Source organism: Cygnus atratus, chromosome 2 (genome assembly GCF_013377495.2).
Source record: "Cygnus atratus isolate AKBS03 ecotype Queensland, Australia chromosome 2, CAtr_DNAZoo_HiC_assembly, whole genome shotgun sequence".
NCBI lineage: Eukaryota > Metazoa > Chordata > Aves > Anseriformes > Anatidae > Cygnus > Cygnus atratus.
This window is the reverse complement of record NC_066363.1, coordinates 22,335,345-22,356,919: the sequence shown is the minus strand read 5'-3', so window position 1 is coordinate 22,356,919 and position 21,575 is coordinate 22,335,345. Positions and strand designations below refer to the sequence as shown.

Below are 21,575 nucleotides of genomic sequence, written 5' to 3'. Positions count from 1 at the left end.
GAACTAGTACTGCTCCTAACACTTGCAAACTGTATTTTCTATAACTTTTAAACACCATGAACATGTCTGACAAATACATACTTTATAAGTGTATATTTCTCCACTTCTTGGTTTTCTAGATGAATTAGATGCACAAGTTAAAATCTGGAAATCAGGTAAGAATAAGTAGAGACAGCGAACAACAGAACTGTGCTTCATTCTGCTAAAGCAGTTAGAATTGTCTGGGTTTTGTTATATACAGCATCATTTATTTTATTTAACTTACGGCATAGCAGAAAGCTGCAAGTCAGGAATGCACAAGTTGTCCTCCCCACAGTCTACCAGAATGTAAGCCTGTGTAGTCACAAAAAATGTATATATAATACGGTTAGTAAATGCTTGAAAGTCCAAATCACTTCATTAAATATCCCGAATTTAAATGTCTTAAATGCCACTATCACTGCCCTTCTGAATTAATCTCCTTTCTACAAGTTCCTTTCCACTTAAGTACTGTTGGAGACTATTTAGATTGTAAACTATGGCCTTACCAGAATAATAACATCTTTCAGGCCCTTTCCCACAGTAACTTGGCTTACATATCGTAAAATGCAATCAAAACTATGAACACAACAAAATTTTGGAAATGCTTTAAAGGATTCCCTGGTTCTATATTTATCTTCAATATACATTTTGAATTAATTAAATCCTCGTGCAATTTCTGGGCCTGATACTCTGTTTAAAGAAAAATGACACACATAATACTCCTAAACATTTTTGAGTTTATATACAGAAGATGCTGCACGCAAAATTCATACCTGTTCTGTTAATGAGCTTTTCTGGTAATAATTCAGTATTGGCTTCACAGTCAAGCCATCTTCATAACAGGATTCATCCAAGCTATAATTAAAGTTTATATTGATGGGAGACAATTTATCTCTAAATTCTGTTTCATCCTGTGAGAGACAATCATATAATAAAAAACAATACTTTAATGTAATTCTTTCAGATGAGTAGGGTATTGCAACAGATTCAGAATTAGTCTTATTGAAGGTAAAGATATGATTCTTTGACAGGTGCTGGCCAAAATCTGCCTATTTGTAACATCATTATGAAAGCAAAGTGACTCACATGTAACTGGAATGCCCAGAACACATTGCCTCCACAGCCCCACATCTGGAAGAAGATGTCTGAGCTGAGTAGACTCAGAATATTTTCAAAGCATTAGCTTAAAATGAAGCTGTTTAAAAGAGACACGCAAAACCAAATGCTATCAGCTGCTGCCTGCCTTCTGTTTGGAACGGAGGGAGTGCACGCGTGGATTTGTGGAGGTAATATTGTTGGTTTGTTCCATAACCAATGACTTATATGGATTAGTGATGGTAAAACTCCACCAACTCCATTGTCTTGATGCTGTCTTACATACATCTTGAGACTCCTCCATTTCACCTCCCATTGCATTTCTAGGACCAGCCTTGGAATCTGCTTCAATGGCAGGAGGTAATTCCAGCTGCAAGTGAGTAACCAACGACCTTTCCTCCTTTGTAACTTAAGCACCACTGTTTTAATTTTTGAAAAAATATTTTAAAAGATTTTTAAAATATTTTAAATAATGTATTAATTTAGGCCAATGTTGTTGGCAACATGCCTTTAGCATATTTGTTGGAACTGAGTTGAAATGACATTTAACAAGTTCAGTTGATTATTCTACTGCACATACTATAAGAGAGAACAATATTGCACTTTTGTATAAGGAGATGCAGTGTTTAATCAGAATTTACAGAAGAGCATGAAATGAACATATTTGTACACAGAAGAACTGTACACTCTTCTTCAAAGGAAGTCTTCCTTTTATACTTACATTGACAAAAAATGAGACAAAGATTTACGTGGGAATTCTTGCTGAGGTAGAAGAATGGTCTGGACACTCAGACCAGGCCTTTCTTATCTCTCCTTTCTCTAATTCTGGGATCTAAGAACACTCTAAAATGTGCTTGCTTTTCAAATGGCTCCCCCTTTTTATTAATCTTTTAAAATCCCTGATACTACTCAAATTATGGTGACAGTCCAAAATATTTTAAACTTACTCTGAGATAAACAAGAAAGTCCTGGCAACGGAGCTGTTTCTGTCTTTCTATCACAATGGAGAAGTAATGATGTGACTGATGGTAGTCAAAGAAGAGAGTCCTTTTAACAGCTCCTTTCTGTTTCAATGAATCTAACTGCAATTCACCTTTCAGCACTAAAGAATATAAGTAAATTGAGTATTTATTTATTTAACATGGAAAGAAAAAATAGCAAACAATTCATTAAATATTATAGTTAATAACTAGCATTAACATAACAAATAACTAGCAAAGTCTTCCAAGTAAAACCAATCCATGCCCAAGGTACCTGTTTGTTTAGGAGCATACCAGTTTTTGATGCAAAGTATGTCCTCCATGTAACTTCAGTCAAGCTTTGCAAGTTCATTTACAGATCATATGTGTAGTATACAGGAAATCTGTTTTTTATTTTTGTTTGCTTGTTTATTTGTTTTCAAAACAGAACATTCTCCAACTGAGTACAAGCTTATTTTTGTAAAATGGCTAAAAATGAATAAAAAATCCTTCAAGTGAATAAGACAAGCTTTGTGCTTATATAAGTACCCTTTTAACTGCATTTTCTTACCTTAGGAACATTGTAGTCCTATTATCTTTCAAGGCATGAGAAAAAAAACAAATCTGAATTTAAGTGGGACAGACTAAATTACAGGAATATAAAACATTTCTTACCTATCTCATCTGAAATACTTTGACCTTCAAATGCTGCGCAGACTTTTACTGTAAAACTAAGTATAAAAAGAAGAAGTAATTATTAGCATAAAGAGAGCTGACCTGAGGAGTAGCAATTCCCAAATCATACCCATGTTTTTGTTTCCTTTTCTTAAATGGTGTTCACTGAGATCTGTGTTTAGGCACCCAACATATCCCCTAACTAATTCAGCAAGTCTCCCGGGCTCCACCAATACTCAAAGAAGAAAGACAGGGTAGCCTCTGAATATCTTCCCAGGAAAGATATAGAGAACTTTTCCAACTAATTCTAGAGAAAGCCTATAGAGATCACCCTCGTAATACTACTGGCAAAGTTGGGTTCCTAATGCTGAGCTTCAGCAAGCCACCATTGTACGAGGCTGCCTGTAGAAGTCCTTTCTGCTTCATCATGCTGAAGAAAGAAAGCCTTCCATGATTTCAAGATGGTGCAATTCAATGCAAAGTGTCCTTGGTTACCAATCATTCTTATGGAATACTTCAATGGGTTCAGAAAATATTTTGCTTTGTACAGGGAAGAATCAGCTGAACATGGATAGTAAGTCATCATTGGAAGATGTGAAACCAGCATATTTTACAGTAATACCTTGGGTTAAATAGAAATATTTTTGAATTAGTCATTGCTCTTCATCTCCTCCTATAGTTACACTGTATACTAAATTCTCCATGTAGTGGATTAAAAACCAGCAACACAATCTTTAAAATAACCTGCAATCATATTCTAATTGAATGTTTGCTTTCTCTGACAAACATAATGAAACTGTGCCACATCTGGGATTCATATAATTTTCATGACCTTATTAAATATTTTCCTCTTGGCCAAAAACTTTGCCTTATGCCATTAAGCTATGCTTAACCATAGTCTTCAAATGACATTAGGAGTGTTGATTCATGTTCCATGCAGAAATTGCAAATTCAGTCACATTCCTACTTCTTTAGAATTATGAGTTAACAGATGAAGAACCAATCATTTGCTGACACACAAGCGCAAGAACAAACAACATGAAAGAGAAAAGCTTGTGTAATTGCATAAATGCGGTTTAGACATCAGGCTTCACAAACTAGTCTGACATGTCATAGCACAGAAGAGCATTTCCTCAAATGTAAACTCACAAGATGCCATTGTGTGTTGAACTTGGTGATCTCACTTCCTGATATCTCAAATAATTTTTGCACTATCCCGTTTAAAAAATGGTTGAGTTAAAAATCCAGCTTGAAATTGATTGTAATCAGAAATGAATTAATTGTTAAATTGCACAACTGTAATGTATATTTAATTTATTTAGTGAATGCAATAATTCATAATACACATTTGATAACCCAAGTCATGTTCTGAAGTACTATGGTAAGAGCCAAGATTTAATCCTTCCTTTCCAGGCACAGTATGTCAAGAAGAGAATGGCAATGCAAAAAAATCAAAACTTTGGAATTTATCAGTCTCTTGACTCTGCCCATCTGACTGGCAAGACTGTGGGTTTAGCAGAATTCCACCACCCATTTCTGATTTCAAGGATATTCAGTTCAGAAACAGTTCTACAGAGAGATATCCTCATCACTTTGACAAGAAGTTGCTGTGGAGATTTTGCAGGATGTTTTAGCCATGAGAAAAAGAAACAGAGGAAAAAAGGTAGACCACAGAAGAGGCCAGGATATTTTTGAGATTTAAGATCTGACTCCTTGGCACATGAAGAAACATAATAATTGATCTTCTGAGCTTGCAGGAGCCATAAAGCAAACAAGACAATTAACAATAAAAGGAAGGAAACTTCAGCAGGTAAGAAAAGACTGGGAAATGGCCCATCATCCTTAAGCATACGATCTTTTCTGTGCTATCAGTTTTATTTCTCTGTAGGAGATCTCTGCACTGCATTTATTCAACAGTGTCTGCCATCACAATCAGCTCATGGTTTGCGCAGTGTTCAGTTGTGGCTATGAAATACAGGGAAAGCCTTCAAACTGAACACACTAGCTTTCCCTGGTAATCTTGGACCAACAAAGCAGTTTGTTTGAAATAATTTTATGTTCTTCAGTCAGACAGAAACATTTTTAATGCTATTAGAACAAGCTTAAAAGTATTTCTTTTCATTCAAAACATGTAGCATAGATGGGGATAGTATCTTGAGAAGTGAAAATAATATTAGAAAAACAAAAAAGATGGTTACCCCCCCCAAAAATGTTTTTTGGGCTGCCATTTTTACTAGAAATAATTGAATTTAATCTGACTATGCTACTGGGTGAAAAAAATAGGAAATGTACTTGAGGAAGTGGTAAGTTTGGAATTATCAGATCCTACCAGAAATTATTTGTCATTGTTGGCTATTTTTTCAGAATACAGAACTGCACACAGAGAGGAAGATGGATAATGCCTTAGCAGAAAGGCACTCAAAGTTTTGATGGTATAGACCTTCATCTGAGCAAAGTAATGAGGGCCTTCAGTCCCTGACTGTGGGGTACTGATCACATCCAGGTTCCAATGAAGTCAGTGGGAGCAGGAATTGCTACCTCTATTTTTAAAACCTTTCAAAAAAAAAAAGTCTGTTTACATTGTCTTTGACAGCTTCAAAGTTGCAGAGTTTGTTCCAAATTTGTTAGTTTCTATTTGTACGTTTCTAGAAGTTCAGGACAATTCTCGTAAGATTGTGTATAAAAATAACTTTTTATGCATGCTTCCTCTGCACTTCAGTTTTCCAAATTATATAATGGCAAAAATAATATTTTCCTAATACTAGAAAGTGTACAATAATCTACATTATTCATACTTTACACTTCCTGAAACTGTTCTGGTAGGAGGTTTTCTTTCATTCTAATTTTGCAATGTCAGTCAGTAGACATTTTATACTAGCAGCACAGCTGGCTAAGAGATACAGAAATCTATCCCAAGGGACTGAAGAATTCCTTGCCTGTTGGAGTTTCCCTACTAATTATTTTCATATGTACAATACAAGCTTATATCAACTAAGGAGAAAAATTACAGCATGGAAAATAGCAGCTGGTCTTCAGTCAGTTCATAATACGAACTAAATCTTTAGGGAAGAATATTTTGGAATAAAGCAAACAGAAATTAAATTATGCTCATAATAAAAGTCTCGTAGATATGAACCAAACATCTTCTGACTTTTTGTACTACAGAAGTGAAAAGTAATGAAAAAACTACATGTTACACAAGCCTTTTTTGAACAGTACCTTAGAGCAGGAATACATTTTTAGCAGAGATGTTTTTATTCACTTGTCTTGTGCAAAAAAAAAAAAAAATCTTTTTTTTCTTCCAGTAAACTATCAGTAAATGCTATAATATTGACTTTTTTTTTCCAGTACAAATCCTATCCAAACGATTCTTTAAAAGTCTCAAAAACTGAAGTTTTTGGGAAAAAAAATCAAATGCACTTGGAACAATGAATATGCTACAGCCCAGTGTTGATACTTTAAATTTTTTATTGCATCGACTATTAAAACAAAAATTGCTTGAATCAAAATATAAGGATAGATGTTTATTTAGAACCTACTCCAGAAAGGGTTAAACTTTTTAAAGTTCTGGGACCACACAGTTCTACCAAGTGCATTCTACCTTCCTCTGTAGGTGGGTGATTTTACTACACACAATGTAGAAAAGAGGAATGTAATGATAAATATAAGCAGTTCCATAACAAGTAAAAGAATAGAGTAAAAGTGAAAATCTCTTGAAAACCCTGTCCCAGATTTTGACAGTCAGTAGATGTAGCACTTCCCGAGTCACAAATTGCATCCACTGCATTTAAAGCCCATATATTTAGTGGTTTAATGGTGTCAGAGTTGAGTTCCTGTACATCTCTTAAGTAAACTTTTTCTAGTCATGATTATTTTTTATTTTTCATATTTATCAATTTGATGTAGAACCTCCTTTGCTAACTCTAATGTTTGAGACTATTTTTAGAACTCATCTCCCATAAAGAATGTCTCCAGTGCGGGGAGTCCCTCTGACCACCTTTGGTTTAAAAGCAGTGAAAAATTTGTGCAGTCACCTTGTCTTACTCCTTTACACCTTGATATTCTTTTAATACATCCCATGTTCTTCAGGCTTTGTGCCCCTAATGTGTTTAAATAAAATTATAAGACTAGTTTTTATATTTTAGAAATTTGTTCCATACAGTCTCTCTGGCAGGACTTGTTGGAATTTTATATTCAACTTGCAAGTGTTTATGCTCTGTTTTGTTTTTAGTTTCCTCATTTGTTATGATTTCAACTTTTAAAAAGCATCTAATGTATTCCTAATAGCCTGTTTTATCAGCTGTTATTTGGGGTCCTTTCTAAGTGATTTTCTTCTAGTGTTGTAAATGCACCTGCATGTGGTGCTAATACTATTAGATAGCCTCCAACTGTCCTACAACATTTATATTTGTAACTGATCCTGAATTGTTTCAATTTGCTTCAAGGTTCGGAGTGTACTTTTTCTTTTCAAAGTTAAATGCTACTATGGCAGAGGGTTTCTCTTTTAAGGATCTATCCAACATTGTCCTGCCTGATGCACTAAAAATAGCTTTCCTCTGACCAAAGACAGTCAGAAACAACATCCCGTGAACTGCTCTCAGCATAGTGAGCAGGACACCTTCTCTCTTCCACAAAGGACTAAGATCTCTCTTTCTGTAGCAGAAACTGGTGGGACCACCAGCTCTTAGCATCACTTTCACTGTGACATTTTCTCAGCAAAGGTATGTGTTTTGTCAGGTGAATGCTTCTGTGTTTTGTCAGTCTTGGCTGTTACACGTTTCACTCATCCAGACACTGAATGTGATTTTGCAGCTTGATCCTATAAGATACTGAACATCCTCCCATGAAGGAGGATATCACACCACTGAACTTTTAGCTACTTCATTTAGAGAATCTGTGAAGTATTGGAAGGTGTCAAAAAGAACTCTGTTCTATATCATTTTGTTGTTGTGCTTATAGCATATTTGAATACTTGTATGTTCAACAAAAAGCTGCAAGAAAAGCTGGGATTGGGAAGTTATTTGAGAAAAAAGAGGACGCTGAAGATGTTTTTTGTCTAATCATGAACTTACCAGGCTACCAAAAGCTGAGAGCCAGGGAGCTGACAAGTCTTATTGTCTGGATTGACAATCATAGGGTTCAGAATGAGCAGAGCATTCACGGTCACAACAGGTCTGGCTCTGAGGGACAGAAATAACATTCACTACATGCAGCACATTAGTACCTAGGTTGCATCAGAGAAAACAACTGAGATAGCCACAAAGAAGCTTGAAATGTAGGGCTACGTTGGAGAAAATACTTTTATAATGCTGCTCCTACCCAAAAGACCTTTGATATTTTTTTTGGTCAGAAACTGTGATACCTTCTGCTATGACATTTTGAAAGTTCTTCACAAAAAACCCACAGGTCAACAGCACACAGCATCGCTGAAACAGTATGCTACACTTAGCAATAGGTCTGTCCTGGGACTCAGGCACATCAGACACATTTCATCGCACTGGATTTTCACAAAGGGCCAGAGCCTGCAGTTTGGAAATTACAGAAGTCCCTTGGCTGTTATTTTATAAACTGTCAGGTTTGTGTTTCTTCATGAACAGTGATATATTCAGGCTTGCTATCACTGTTTAAGCTTCTTCAAAAAATGAACATAATTTAGTTAAAATAGAAGTTGATTTAGAATTATCTTAAGCCAACAATAAAGTAAACTCTGACATCATGTCTTGAGACAATTGACTTTGGAAAATGAGAATAATCATCACAGAAAATTCTGCTGAGCATGTGAGTACATGGTTGTGGTGATGGGAAACATCCCTCTGAAAAACAATCTGCTAGTAAGTAATGAGCTAATCTGTAATTGAGAGCATTTTAAAAGAGAAAACAAAATTCTGTTAAGACAATGATACTGTTTTACAGTAACTTAGATAATTCTGCCAAAAATAGCTTACTACAGTTACTTTCCACATATTTTAACCCACAGTTGAGCTTTTATGATCACTTTTCTGTATTGTTTCAGCAAGACACTCAAAAAATAAAGTTACTTCCTTCATTTCTGTGCAACAGGGAAAACCTTTTTTTGTAGCAAAGTTCAGCTAATAAAACTTTCTCCAGTATGACAAGTTAGGTATTTGGTACACTCTGGACAGGAAACAGAAAGATTGAGGGATTCTTGCTTGCTATTCACCTTCCTAAATGAAATAGAACACATTTTTTATTGCTATCTAAAGTACACAGTGGATCTAATTCTCCAATGTTTCACATCCTGTGCAGTCATTTAATGCCACTGCAAAGTGATGCATTGCAAAATACTTGGATGATTCTAAAACAGGGCAGCAGGAAAACCAGGTCTTCTCACTGTGCTTACAATGTTACCAAAAATGAGCTAATGCTCCTGTTTTACAAAATTCTTATGCTTTGACAAATATTCATCCAGGAAACAGAACATGCCTTCTCTCAGACAGGTACTGTTTGGAATACAGACAGCAAGAAGACAGAGAGGAATCAGGAAATATGACTACACTGTTGCAGCAACAGATGGTGAATATTTAAATGCAAAGAACTGTCTGCATGTCAGCATTAATAGGGCTGCAGCAGATTTTTATTTATGCATTTGGTAGTTGTAATTTATACTTCTAATCAAATGGTGCATTTAGCGAAAACCAGTAGTCAGCCAACAACTCTGGAGATTTGCAAAGTGCATACATTTTTTCTAAATTGAAGCAAAAAGCAGCAGTCTTTATTTCTAATAAATAGTTTGTGTCTTAATGTACATGACCACCAAAGAGTCAAGAGTCACCTGAAAATCTGAATTTCTTACTAGCACCATTCCTCCAAGAAATAAATGAATTTTCAGTGTTGTGCTTCATAAATTTCTCTCTGACAAGCTGTAGGGAGAGCTTTTTGACTATACAGAATTTTGCGTGAGGTTGCTTTAAAGGTAGAAAAGACACCATTTTCTCTTCTTATCTAATTTAAAATTAACTGAGGAGTCAAGCGTTCCAGAAGGAGTTCCTTGAACTAAGACTAAGCATGGAAATTTTCATGAAAAATGGGAAGTTTTGAGCATGAGAAAAAAGAAACCTGTAAAACAACATATGTTGCTCACACGATGTTTCATTTATCACATGTAATCAGCATCTTTTACACATTGCACCAGGGAAACACAGAAATGTGACATTTGTTTATTCACAGATCTCCTACTGAAGCTGTAAAATTAAAAATCCATTGTATTTATCACGTACCTGTAAACAACTGCTTTTCCAGCTCCAAATGCACCCACAATTAAATCTGGAGAAAGAAAACAGCTTCAGAAGAACTATATAGAGGCCTCTCATGCATTTTTTCCCATCCTAAATAAGATTAATTATATTCAGAATGCGGTAACATGAAACAAATGTAATTCCCACTTTCTTATCAATATTTTCAACACTGCTATCTCAAAGAAAACATTTAAGACTGGACAAGACTGGCTCATAAATATCTTGGTTGTATCCAGTCAGTGTCAATTTGTTTAACACAGGGTCAGGCATGGCACAATCCTGCTTCTCCGCAGCTTGTATTGAAGAGTAAGAAGAATGCCTTCAACTTCCATACATTTTCACAGAATCACAGAATCACAGAATGAATGGGTTGGAAGGGACCTTAAAGATCACCCAGTTCCAACCCCCTGCCATGGGCAGGGACACCTCCCACCACACCAGGTTGCCCAAAGCCCCATCCAGCCTGGCCTTGAACACCTCCAGGGATGGGGCATCCACAGCTTCTCTGGGCAGCCTATGCCAGGGCCTCACCACCCTCTGAGTAAAGATCTTCTTCCCAATATGTAATGTAAGTCTCTCCTCTTTTAATTTAAAAGCATTATCCTTGTCCTATCCCTACACCTCCTGACAAAGAGTCCCTCCACAGCTTTCCTCTAGGCCCCCTTTAGGTACTGGAAGGCCACAATGAGGTCTCCCCAGAGCCTTCTCTTCTCCAGGCTGAGCAACCCCAACTCCCTCAGCCTGTCTTCATAAGAGAGGTGCTTCAGCCCTTTGATCGTCTTCATGGTCCCCCTCTGGACTTGTTCTAACAGGTCCATGTCCTCCTGGTGCTGGGGGCCCCAGAGCTGAGAGAAGCACTCCAGGTGGGGTCTCACAAGAGGGGGAGAATCCCCTCCCTCGCCCTGCTGCCCATGCTGCTTTTGATGCAGCCCAGGGTACGACTGGCTTTCTGGGCTGCAAGCGCACATTGCCGGCTCATGTTGAGCTTCTCATCCACCAACATCCCCATGTCCTTCTCCTCAGGGCTGCTCTCAGTTTTATCCCAAACCACTAACTGACCATTACACAAAGAGATGCAAACCAACTTTTTGGTTGCTCACATGCAGTTCACATTGAAAGTTAATGGTGTTCCTTCTTGACAATCCTTCCAGTCCTGCTTTGTGCTTTAAGTCATTTGTTCATTAATTTAGGCACAATAATTCTTTGTGACCACGAATACAAGGCACAGGTTGGAGGATGGCTGATTTCATAGGTACTAGTGCTTTCAGCATCATAGGAGGATGTGTTAAGGCTTGTAATAGCTATCAGTTGAAAGCCATCATAGGTCACCATTTCGAACAAATAGGGTCAACAATGCTAGCATTTCACTGGGCCTTGTGCACATCTTTGTTACTGGGCCTGGGTTGGAATCCTACAGGCCCAAATATTTCCTCCTTTTGTCTGGAGTCCCCATACAGGGCTCTCTGGAAAGATCCCGACTGGCTCACTGGAAAGATCTCCAGTTCCTATTGGAGAAAAGCTGGGGCCAAGCAACAGGGAACAAAGGATCAGCTTTTCTGCTGCTTCTAGCTGGAGCACAAATCAAGAACGGGAAAGAGCTTTGTTTTGTTTTCATATGCCCTAATGAAATGCCCAGCTGGGTACCTCTTTCTCTCTACTGTTGCTATCCTATGGTTTGATTTACAAATGTGCCATTTGGTAGGCTAGGTCTTACAACAGGCCTTGCAGTGGCACAGACTGGCAATCTAAACTGATCTGAGTTCATGAAACCAGTAGACACAGTTGAAAAACAACCCCTTACTTGCTGTTTCTGTAGTTTGAGCACTGGTTTGCTTAGAGGCACTGAAGTCATGGAGCATAATGCAACTACACAGCTCTGGTGCTAATTAGCCTGATGGGTTCAGGCCAGCCTGGCAGCGTGTTTTCTAGCGCTGTCTGCCCTTCAGATGGTCAGGATTTAACAAGTTTAAACAAGCACTCCACATGGGCAACAGCCTGTCCTACAATGGATTCCACTGATGAACATCCTCATAGGAGAGGGCACGGACAGTTTATGGGTCTGATCTTCCTTTTGTATAACATTTACATTTTTCTGCTTCCATTGGCCTTACAGAAACATGCTTCAGTCAGGAACACTTTAAACAGCAGAAAATAAGTGTTGTTTCTATCTCCTTTTCGGGATATTTATGAGTCCTTTTCATTAGGAGCTTTTAGAGAGAGCTTGCTCACAATCCCAAGACCTAAAGATATTATCCTCTTAAATAAACAACTGACTGAGACATACCTATCATCATAAAGGCTACACAATACAAACGGCAGAACTTTCCCTAACAGCTACAGTATGCACAGTAACCCAAAAAGATTTTTTTTTTTAAAAAAAAAACACAACATCGTGTTATGAACAGAAAGTGAGACAAGAAGGAAGGACTTTACATTAAATCTGTTGTTTTTAGCAGGATGCTCTTTATGAATCCTGCAACTGACTTAACTTAGGATATGTACTGTTTCATACCAGACTAGATAAGTCAAAAGGTTTCATTACAGGGCTGTGCTATGGCACTGACAAAACTAGCAGATATCTATGACTTATCCATATTCCAGAATTGCGATGATTTCATAATCTGATTTTTCATTAAAAAATCAAGCACTCCAACCCTTCACAGACACAAGGTAAAGCTTGAACACAAAACTTGAGTTCAAGTTTAGTAACCCGTAGCCTGTTTGAACCTGAAGTTACACAGAATGAGTTTGCGAGACATAGCCTCAGCAACGTGAGTGAAATCTTAATTTCAGTATCTACAGCTGTGTGAACTTATGTCCCCACTATCTCAGCATCCCCACTTTCATATTGAAGAACATTTTGCACATCTGCTTAATAGTTAAATCCTGGTTTCTCTGGGACAGAACCCAGCTTATTTGAAAACAGAAGGTAATGGTTTTAGAGGAACAATGACAGTCCCCAGTCACCAAAAGACTGAGCAGTCTTTCTGCATTGCCACCTCAACCAGGCTTGGAGACACAGCAAGAAAGATGAGGACATTCAATAATGGTACCATAAAAGCTCCACTTGAGCAAATGCTTAGGACAGCTGGGACCATGTTCATCCTGCTCTCATTTGGAAGTACTTAGTTTTTCCCTGACAGGTCCTTTATTTTATACTCTTGGCCATAATTATTCTTCAGCCAAAGAGCCTGAATGAGTGTGTGCTGGTTTGCTTGAGATAGAATTAATTTTCTTCGTAGTAGCTTGTATAGTGTTATGGGTTTGTTTTTTTTAATGTATGATTTGTAATGAAAATACATGAGATAACACACCGATGTTTTAGTTGTTGCAGAGCAGTGCTTATAGTAAGTCAAGGACTTCTCTGCTTCTCGTGCTGCCCTGCCAGCAAGTAGGCTGAGGGTGCACAAAGAGTTGGGAGGGGACACAGCCAGGACAGTTGATCCAAATGTACCAAAGTGATATCCCATACCATATGACGTTATGTTCAACATAAAACTGGGAGGAGTTGGACAGGGGAGCTGCTTGGGGACATTGATCAGCTGGTGGTGAGAAAATGCGTTATACATCACTTACTGGGTATGCAATTTTTATTTTTATTTTATTTTTTTCCTTTCTTATTAAACTGTCTTCATCCCAACCCATGAGTTTTCTAACTTTTGCCCTTCCAATTCTCTTCCCCCCACATCCATCTGTGGGGGAAATAAGCAGCTTAGCTGCCCACCGGGTTAAACCACAACAGCACGAAACTACTAAGAAGGAAAAGTGGACTTAAGAATAAATATGCAAAGAATAAAACATACTTATGTCCAGGAGTGACATCTATGATCTAATATAAGGACCAAGTCATTACATATTCAAGAAGAGGATTTACTGGAAGATCCATTACAGTTATGCTTTGCTTTTACTTGTTTTCTTAAAGAGCATTTAGCTTTATTCTTCTTTCTTTCATTGCTTTCTGGGGTCAACTCTTATACTTATCATTGGGAAAAAGAAAAAAAAAACACATTTCTGACACTCGTACAAATCCAAGAGATTTGAATACACATCAAATCAGATCACTTATATGTCACTTAAGTTTTGAATTTGTTGTGCGTTTTGAAGAAGAAAAGTTATTAATCATTTCTATGAAAGAAACGCATGTCTAAATTATCTGAAGCTTGGCAAGTTTCCGTTCCTAAAAATAGAGAGAAGTTGTTTTTATTCATTTCTTGTTAATACTACGCATGCAGTGTCACTGATATAAAGTCCACGAGTTAGAAAACAAGGGTTTAACGAGGAATTTGGAATTACATATGAAAAAAAAAAAAAAGAAGAAAAAAAAAACCAGCTTAGCTAAGTGTAACCCTTCCAAGCAGAGCCTGAAGGAAAGCATATGAAAACTTCTAACTGCACCTTTGCATTTGTATTTTTTTTTCAAGGTCCGAATAAAATGTACAAATAGAGAAAGAGAGAAGTATCTGACTCACAAAATGGCCTTCACTCCTTCTCTATTTCATGTTTTCAGGAGGATGAGGATCCTTCTAGATTCAGGTAAATGACCACCTTGTCCATGCCAACTCATTGAGAAGATCCTCTACCAGCTACTCCTCTTCAGAGAAACAGAGCTAAAGGAAGGGCTGGAGCGTTTCTGCCTCATTGCTGCTATGGAATAAATGAACTGTAGGGTTCACAACCAAAATGTTCAGTAACTATGGAAAGAGGCAATTTTCAACTTGCATTTCAGCACAACTTGAAGGTTGTATGCAAGGAAAGATATCTCCTGGATGTTACTAAAATCCCAACTGATAGAGTTCACAGAACTTAATCCTGAGACAAGTGTCTTACATATACTTAATTGAAGTCAAGGAGCACAAAGCAATTGTAATGTTTATTTCAAATTTTACTTTGCTCTAAAGAAAGGGCTTGCAATATGTTATCTGGAGAAAAATAATTCATTTTCTGAGAAAAAATTATCAAAAATAGTTAAGGAAAGATCACTCACAGATGGCACTGAAGGGCACACTGGGTTTTGTAAGCTGATCTCTTTACCTGTACCTTCCATGTGGCCGTGCCAGACCTTAAAGGCCGTGCTAAAGGGCAGAACCTGGCCATGGTGCTGACTGAACCTTCAACCAACTGAAGGAAGTAGAGTTCTACTTCCAGTCTCAACAAGAGATACTCATTTCTTAACTTGACCAAATTCTTTGATCCCCTGATATTTTTAAAGGACATCTCCATCCCTTATGAGAGATGCAGCCCCAGGGAGCCTTAAGCAGGGGAGGAACATGTGGCATGCTCAGCACTCCACCCTTCGTTTGGAGTCTGTCCAGCAGTCCCAAGAGACATGGCCAAGGCACGGAATCTCATCTTCATGGGGAGACAGGGGCCAAGAAGAGCAGCCAGTGAAGAACTACATCATTGGCACACGCTTCATTTGCGAGAAACCCAGAAATGAAAACAACAGACAGATGAGTCACTGCCCCACCACAACTCTATCAGGATACAGGCATGAAAGTGTTTGCTTTATGGGCTCAGTATGTTTTGCTGGCAGCTTTAAACAGTATATTGTGTAGTCTGTCAGTTTAATTGCATAGTAGAAATAGCAACTGGAAAACAATTAGAATCCTATCAATGTAGGTGCTAATGGAAATTTCACAAAAGAGAGTGAGAAAACTGCGTAACTGGAAACCCTGTTAAAAATCTTTGTGAGCCTTTGTTCTTTTCTACTTCCCCAGCACCAGATTTCTATTTCTGATTTCTAGGATTTTAGAGATCACGAAACAGTAGGAAAGGTCCAGAATAACATTCCTTTTAAATGGCCATTACTACAGGCTTGACCATAATGAAAGACACAGGATACATCCAGTTCAGCCAACCTTACTCAAGAATTTTAGCTGAATACGACATTCAGCCACCACCTAGATCAGAATCACTTTCTTGTACTATTCTCAGCTGTCTTGATCCTCCCATTTTTCAACCATTCTGGAAGCAGATCTGTTAAGAATAACACCTAAGGCTAATTCAATGCTCCCCTTTTGTCTGAATGAGACCCTTTCATAACGCAATGTTATTATTCACTCCACAATACTTCAAACAAATCCAAAAGGAGGCAGTTCATGTCCTGTCACTTCAGTCAATCTCTACTTCCTGATATTAACTGCTTTATTCTTATACTCCATTGGGCAAAATATTATTAATTTCATTAAATAACTCAAAGAATTTTAGAAAAGTGTATCTATAAATTAAATAGATCATTTGCACAATTGTTAATTGTAAAATTAACATATTTGCAGGAGATTCTTGGCTTGTCACTACATTTTTGATTGATTATTCATGTGCAGACAAATTTAGCTGGTAGGAACACCAGCTCTTCTGCATTTGCTGGCAGAACCCACGCCCTTGTTCTGGCTCCCACGCTCAGCAGTCTTTTCTTACCAGAGCAGATGCAACTTTTCATTGATTAAATTTGTTTGTCTTCCACAAATCTCCTGGACCAATTTCATAATTTAATCATCACTAGATTATGATTCTGTGATATTGTTGGCATGCTGCCTATTTTTCTCAAAAACTTATGAGCACTGAAGAACCCTTGCCTCTCAGAAAGAAACTTGAGTGTTTTCTTCCCACTGTTTGAGTTAAGGCACTTAGCAGATGGAGCTGTTAAATACTCCTATTTTAATATGATTACACTGGATTGCCGAAGTTCTTAGGAAATTTTGTCTGATTATGACACTTGTTTCTTTCTTAAAATGTTTCTAGAGTAAATTGTTTGTATTAAATTATTTAATTGAATTATTAAATATAAATATGTGTACTCTTAAGATAATAACTGAGCCCAAAATAATGAGGCCTGAAGATGCCTTTATCCATTTCCTTGGCAGAAAGAGACTTGACTAAAAGAATAGCCAAAAGAACAGGCCAACAGAACTGGGTTTGTTTAAAACTGGGATACCTTGATGGCGGAGTTTCAGTGACACTTATTCCAGGGGAATCTCTAAGTTAATAGGGAAGACTTACACAAGTGTCAAAGCACGCAGGGAACAGGAACAATAATGCATAATGTATTTGAGCAATTAACTAATTAACTATCAACAGCCTTTGAATAGTGAATTCATCCAGAGAACTGCTCAGAATCCACCCACACTGTTAAAAGAAACTGGTTAAACAATCCTGGCTCACAAAAACATTTGAACAAACCACAGTCTGCCGGAGGATATGCCACAAGAAGAAAGCAAGCTTAATGAGTTGAGTAAGTTTCTCATTATAAACTATTTGCTCAGCTATAATCAGCCAACAAGTGACTGAGCATATGCTCAAATGTGAGGGTGGAAACCTCACAGCCTCCAAATGCCTGAGCCCTGCACAGATAGATGAACCAGCTGGAAGTGCAGCACCATCACCTAGATAATCACAGACTTCAAGCACTCAGTTGGGACCAGCTTTGAACTGATTCCCAGAAGCAAAAAGAAACAAGTTTATTTTTTCTAACTAGTTGCAATTTCTAACTATGCTATTAGAAAAAAATAGATAAAATGATAAATAAAATAAACTACAATTCAAAATGCAAGCCTAAGCTGAGACCTCATTCCTTGCTCCAGGCCTTGTGACACAAATAAAGCTCAGGATGGAGCAAAGGGGCCCTAAAACCTCCAGATTTAACTGGGAGGGGAGCAGTAACTGTGTTGAACATTATCATTAGACTGTTCAGATGTTCTAGCATAGGCAGTCGGGAAAGGCGTGCAGAGACAGGGACTGCAAAAGATCCTGGGCAAACCTTGAAGAGGTACTGCTACAGAGAATCCCATGGCTATATAAAATGTATTATAAGCCTCACCAGTACACCCTCAGATAAAGCCTAGCGCTGCTGTGCCATGCCCTAACACCAGCACTGGAAAATGTGGCACAGAATCTTGCACGTATTTCTTTCAAACTGCCACTGTATTTTGATATATGCTGATGAAAAAGCCCATCTTTCACACTTCTGCACTCCATTCACTCCTCCCCATATTCTTGCTTTAATCTTTATTTCTTTACACCATTGTTAATTCAGATTAACCGTGTTAAGTCAATAGTTGATACATAGCAGCGCAAGTGAGATTGGATCCTCTTCTTCAAAATATGACCTCCTAGAACACAGGTTGCCAAAAACCCGTGAAGTTCATCCATCTGCTGAAGGATGTTACAACTAGGTCAGTATTAGTAAATTAGTGTCAGGGAACGTGTCAGTGCTGTACCTCCATGTCTATGTTGGTACCATTAGAATGACAGTGAAGCAGTTGGCTTGCATCTCCAGAAGATGATTAGGAGTTAGTATAGAGCAGGCAACATGCTCAAAAGGCATACAGTGAACCTGTTTTGGAAGGAAAGTGAGTTTAATGGTACGGACATTGACAGTTCAGCGACAGCTCGGAAACAAAGAACAACCACAAGCATATTTAATTTACTAGTGTAGATGTAGCTTAAGAGGACAGATTGGTATTTTCTTTCAAATACTGGGAATGGATGGTATACTGGAGAGATACTGGGCATGTCTCAGTATCTCTCTCACTGATATTTTCAGTGCTGTGGTTAGAGAAGACTGGAAAGCTGCACTTTCTGTTTGTCCCTCTGAAAAGTCACATCACAGACAGAGCTGGCTTGGTACTTTCTATCTGACTGACATGCTTGATTTGCCGCCTTCTTACTGCTTCCTTATAGCCTTACTGACCATAAAATTTGGTCAAATTTAGACTGTATTAAACTATAAAGTTTGCCTAACTCTCATACGACTACAAAAAAAGGAGCAGAGGGGGCAGCTGCACGTCCTTCAAGAGACACACCTGTCAGCAGCACAGGGTTTTACCCCTGGTGCTTCCCAGGGCTGAAAGTTTCCCACTGCTTTTGGGCTTGCAAAGCAGAGGCTAGCATATTATCACCCCCAGCTATATAGATAAAGGAGTAGTTCTGGGCACACAGTATCTGGAGTGTCTGTGAACTTGACATGATTTACAGAAGTCCTGCTCTGGAAGTCTGTGGAGATGTAAACCTAGGGTTGTGCTTAATAACAAAAACTAAATCTTCCCTGTTGAAAGGTTAAAAAAATCCCTGTATTTTCACAATGCTCAGAGAAGAGGTCTGTTACTTTTACAGCACTAATATCTATGCCAGGGCAGCTGAAGACAGATGGTCATTACACCGAGAGGACCGTTAATGAGAAGGAAAAGCAGCCCTGTCTGTATGCTGACCCTACTAAAAAAATACTAAAAAATAGGAGAAAAAAAAAGACTGTGATTCATCCTCAATTTTCAGAAACTGTATTCCCCAACTTTTAACTCAGTCTTTAAGTGCACTGGCTCCTGGGAGAGTCCAGGATGAAGCTCAGTGATCTGTGAGAGGAAGCCGAGCAAGCAAGTGGTCTCTTCTGGCCTCCAAGTCTGTGAATCCACTGTGCTGCTCCAAGAATATTAATCTGTTGTCTGATTTAAAGATGAAGCACTGAAACTCTAAAAGCTCTAAAAATGCTACACAGTGCATTAAAAATGAATTGTCAGATATTCACCTATCTCTCAGCCTCTCATTTCCTAGCCAGGGATATGCCTGCATCACAAACAAAGTTAGGCACAAGGGCTTGAAAAAACTGTATCAGCACAGCTTAAATTAAATGAGCCCTCACAAACTAGTGTCTGAAGTTCTGAACTTCTTGAAAGCATGATCCCTTTTTGAGTTTATTTATCTTCACACCACTCTTTGACCATAGAAGAGATAATTGCTGGGAGACTCTCACCTTAGACTGTGGCAATACGTGTTTATACCTGCAGCCAGACATTACAGCTGGCTCTTATTTCCCCATCTCCAGGGAACTGAACTTCTGAGAGTGATGAGTCAATATAACCTGATTTTATTAACCTTTTCTTTCTGTACAATGGTTGATTTTGCAATATAGTCATTAAAAAATGTTGAGATCCTTTCCTGATTTTATTCAACCCTCTTTGAATCACAGGGATGACCCATAGTTTGGGAAGCACTGAATTACAAGTCCTTCCATAGTCAGCAAATGCCCTGCCTCTCAGTTGACATCTAAAATAAAACTGCCTTCATATTCTTTCGAAGTTCTGTCTCTTCTTTCCTCTTCATTCAAGGGCAGCCCTTCGGGATTTCCGTCAGAAGGTGGAAAAGAAAAGCTCTTTGACACAAGAAGGATTACTTGTTTCATTGCCCAGTGTGTTTGTCCTAGACCTGCATTTCCCCATATTATTTCCTTTCTTTCTTTTACCCACAGGAAGGGATTCTATTCTTGTGCTAATACTGTGCCATGGTTGTGCTATTTTTACAGCCCAGTTTTGGTGCTTCAAGTCTGTGACTTAAGGAAGAGGTAGGCAACTAATAGTAAGGTGTTTGTTTTTTCACTTATGTCATTTTCTGGCAGATTCTCACCAGTGCTCTGAACTGCTCCAGATATTCAATGAGGGGATGGAGGAAAAAGCTAATTACAATAAATGTAGGTTTGTTTTGTATTTCTAAAATAAATAATTCATGTAATAAAACCAAACCATCTAACACATGGTATGCTGATATCACAATGGGAAATTCTTCAAGTAGGATGTATAGCAGAGCCAACAATGACAGGCAGGATAAATCCAGTAAATCTCACAGGTGAACTGACTACGGAAGCTCCTCAATGCACGTTTAGAAAGATCGAGTCCCATCATCCAAACTTTTCATTAATTAGCTTAAAAGATGCTCCACAAAAAGTGGTTTGTACAGTAGGCAGACTTCTACTCTTGCTTCCCAGTGTGGCTCAAAGAAGACCTGAAAGAATCCTTCCTTTCCCTCTCTCTATCTTTCCAATCTTAGAAATGTCAGGAATGCAATATCCTGTTTTCTTTGGTTTTGCTGGGGGGCCTTGTGTGTGCTTTAGAAAATGTTTAAATGCTGAAACTTTAATAAAGAGCTCCCTTGTCCAAAACAACCTCGTTAGTCATGGACAACAAAAAACTATTAATAGCACCACAGACAATATGCAAACAAAAAGTCAGAACACTGTTTAAAGTCCTTTCTCTTCTTAAATGCTAAAGTTTCTCTCACTTAAAGTGATAGCCTCATTTTATTACTCTGCAGTCAGCTTTTCTGTTTGGCAAGACTGTAATTTCTATCATAAACACCCCTTCCCAGAAACTTTCTTCCTCATCTGAGAAAAACAAAATCAAAACTCTTCTAAGGTTTTTACAATTCATCACAAAATCAAAAGAGATCACACTTTTGTCCATTTGAAAATCAAAGTTTTCCCTTTCTAAAGAACACAACTTTAAAGAAACAATCCAGGCTAACGAGAGATTTCAGAGTGAGTTAGAAAACAAAGACTTAGCATCCTACTGCGGATGAACCTTTCACAATAAAAAAATATGATGTTTTATTGCACACTATTGCTAAGCTTCTGAATTATAATGAAAAGAAACAGATTTGTTTTCAGAAGAGAGAGAGTAAACACAGACACATGTAAGATATCTTCAACATTCAGACTACTTATGATGCTAGGAATATTCCTCTTTTAAAAAACAAACACCTCCTCCCCAGCAAAACTCATCAAAAAATTGATGTTACCAACTTG

At 37.9% G+C, this 21,575-nt stretch overlaps 1 protein-coding gene across 4 annotated transcripts in view; it reads right to left on the bottom strand.

Annotated features, from left to right (window-relative positions):
• Positions 1–21,575, bottom strand: part of ITGA8 (integrin subunit alpha 8) — a 111,663-nt gene that overhangs the window by 58,472 nt on the left and 31,616 nt on the right. For all 4 annotated transcript variants that reach the window (XM_035545241.2, XM_035545242.2, XM_035545243.2 and 1 more), the window contains exons 14-19: positions 9,989–10,034; positions 7,823–7,930; positions 2,751–2,806; positions 2,064–2,218; positions 795–932; positions 266–333 (exon numbers count right to left, since the gene is read on the bottom strand). In XM_035545241.2, coding sequence (XP_035401134.1) covers positions 266–333; positions 795–932; positions 2,064–2,218; positions 2,751–2,806; positions 7,823–7,930; positions 9,989–10,034 — 571 coding nt within the window. The remainder of the gene's footprint in view (positions 1–265; positions 334–794; positions 933–2,063; positions 2,219–2,750; positions 2,807–7,822; positions 7,931–9,988; positions 10,035–21,575) is intronic.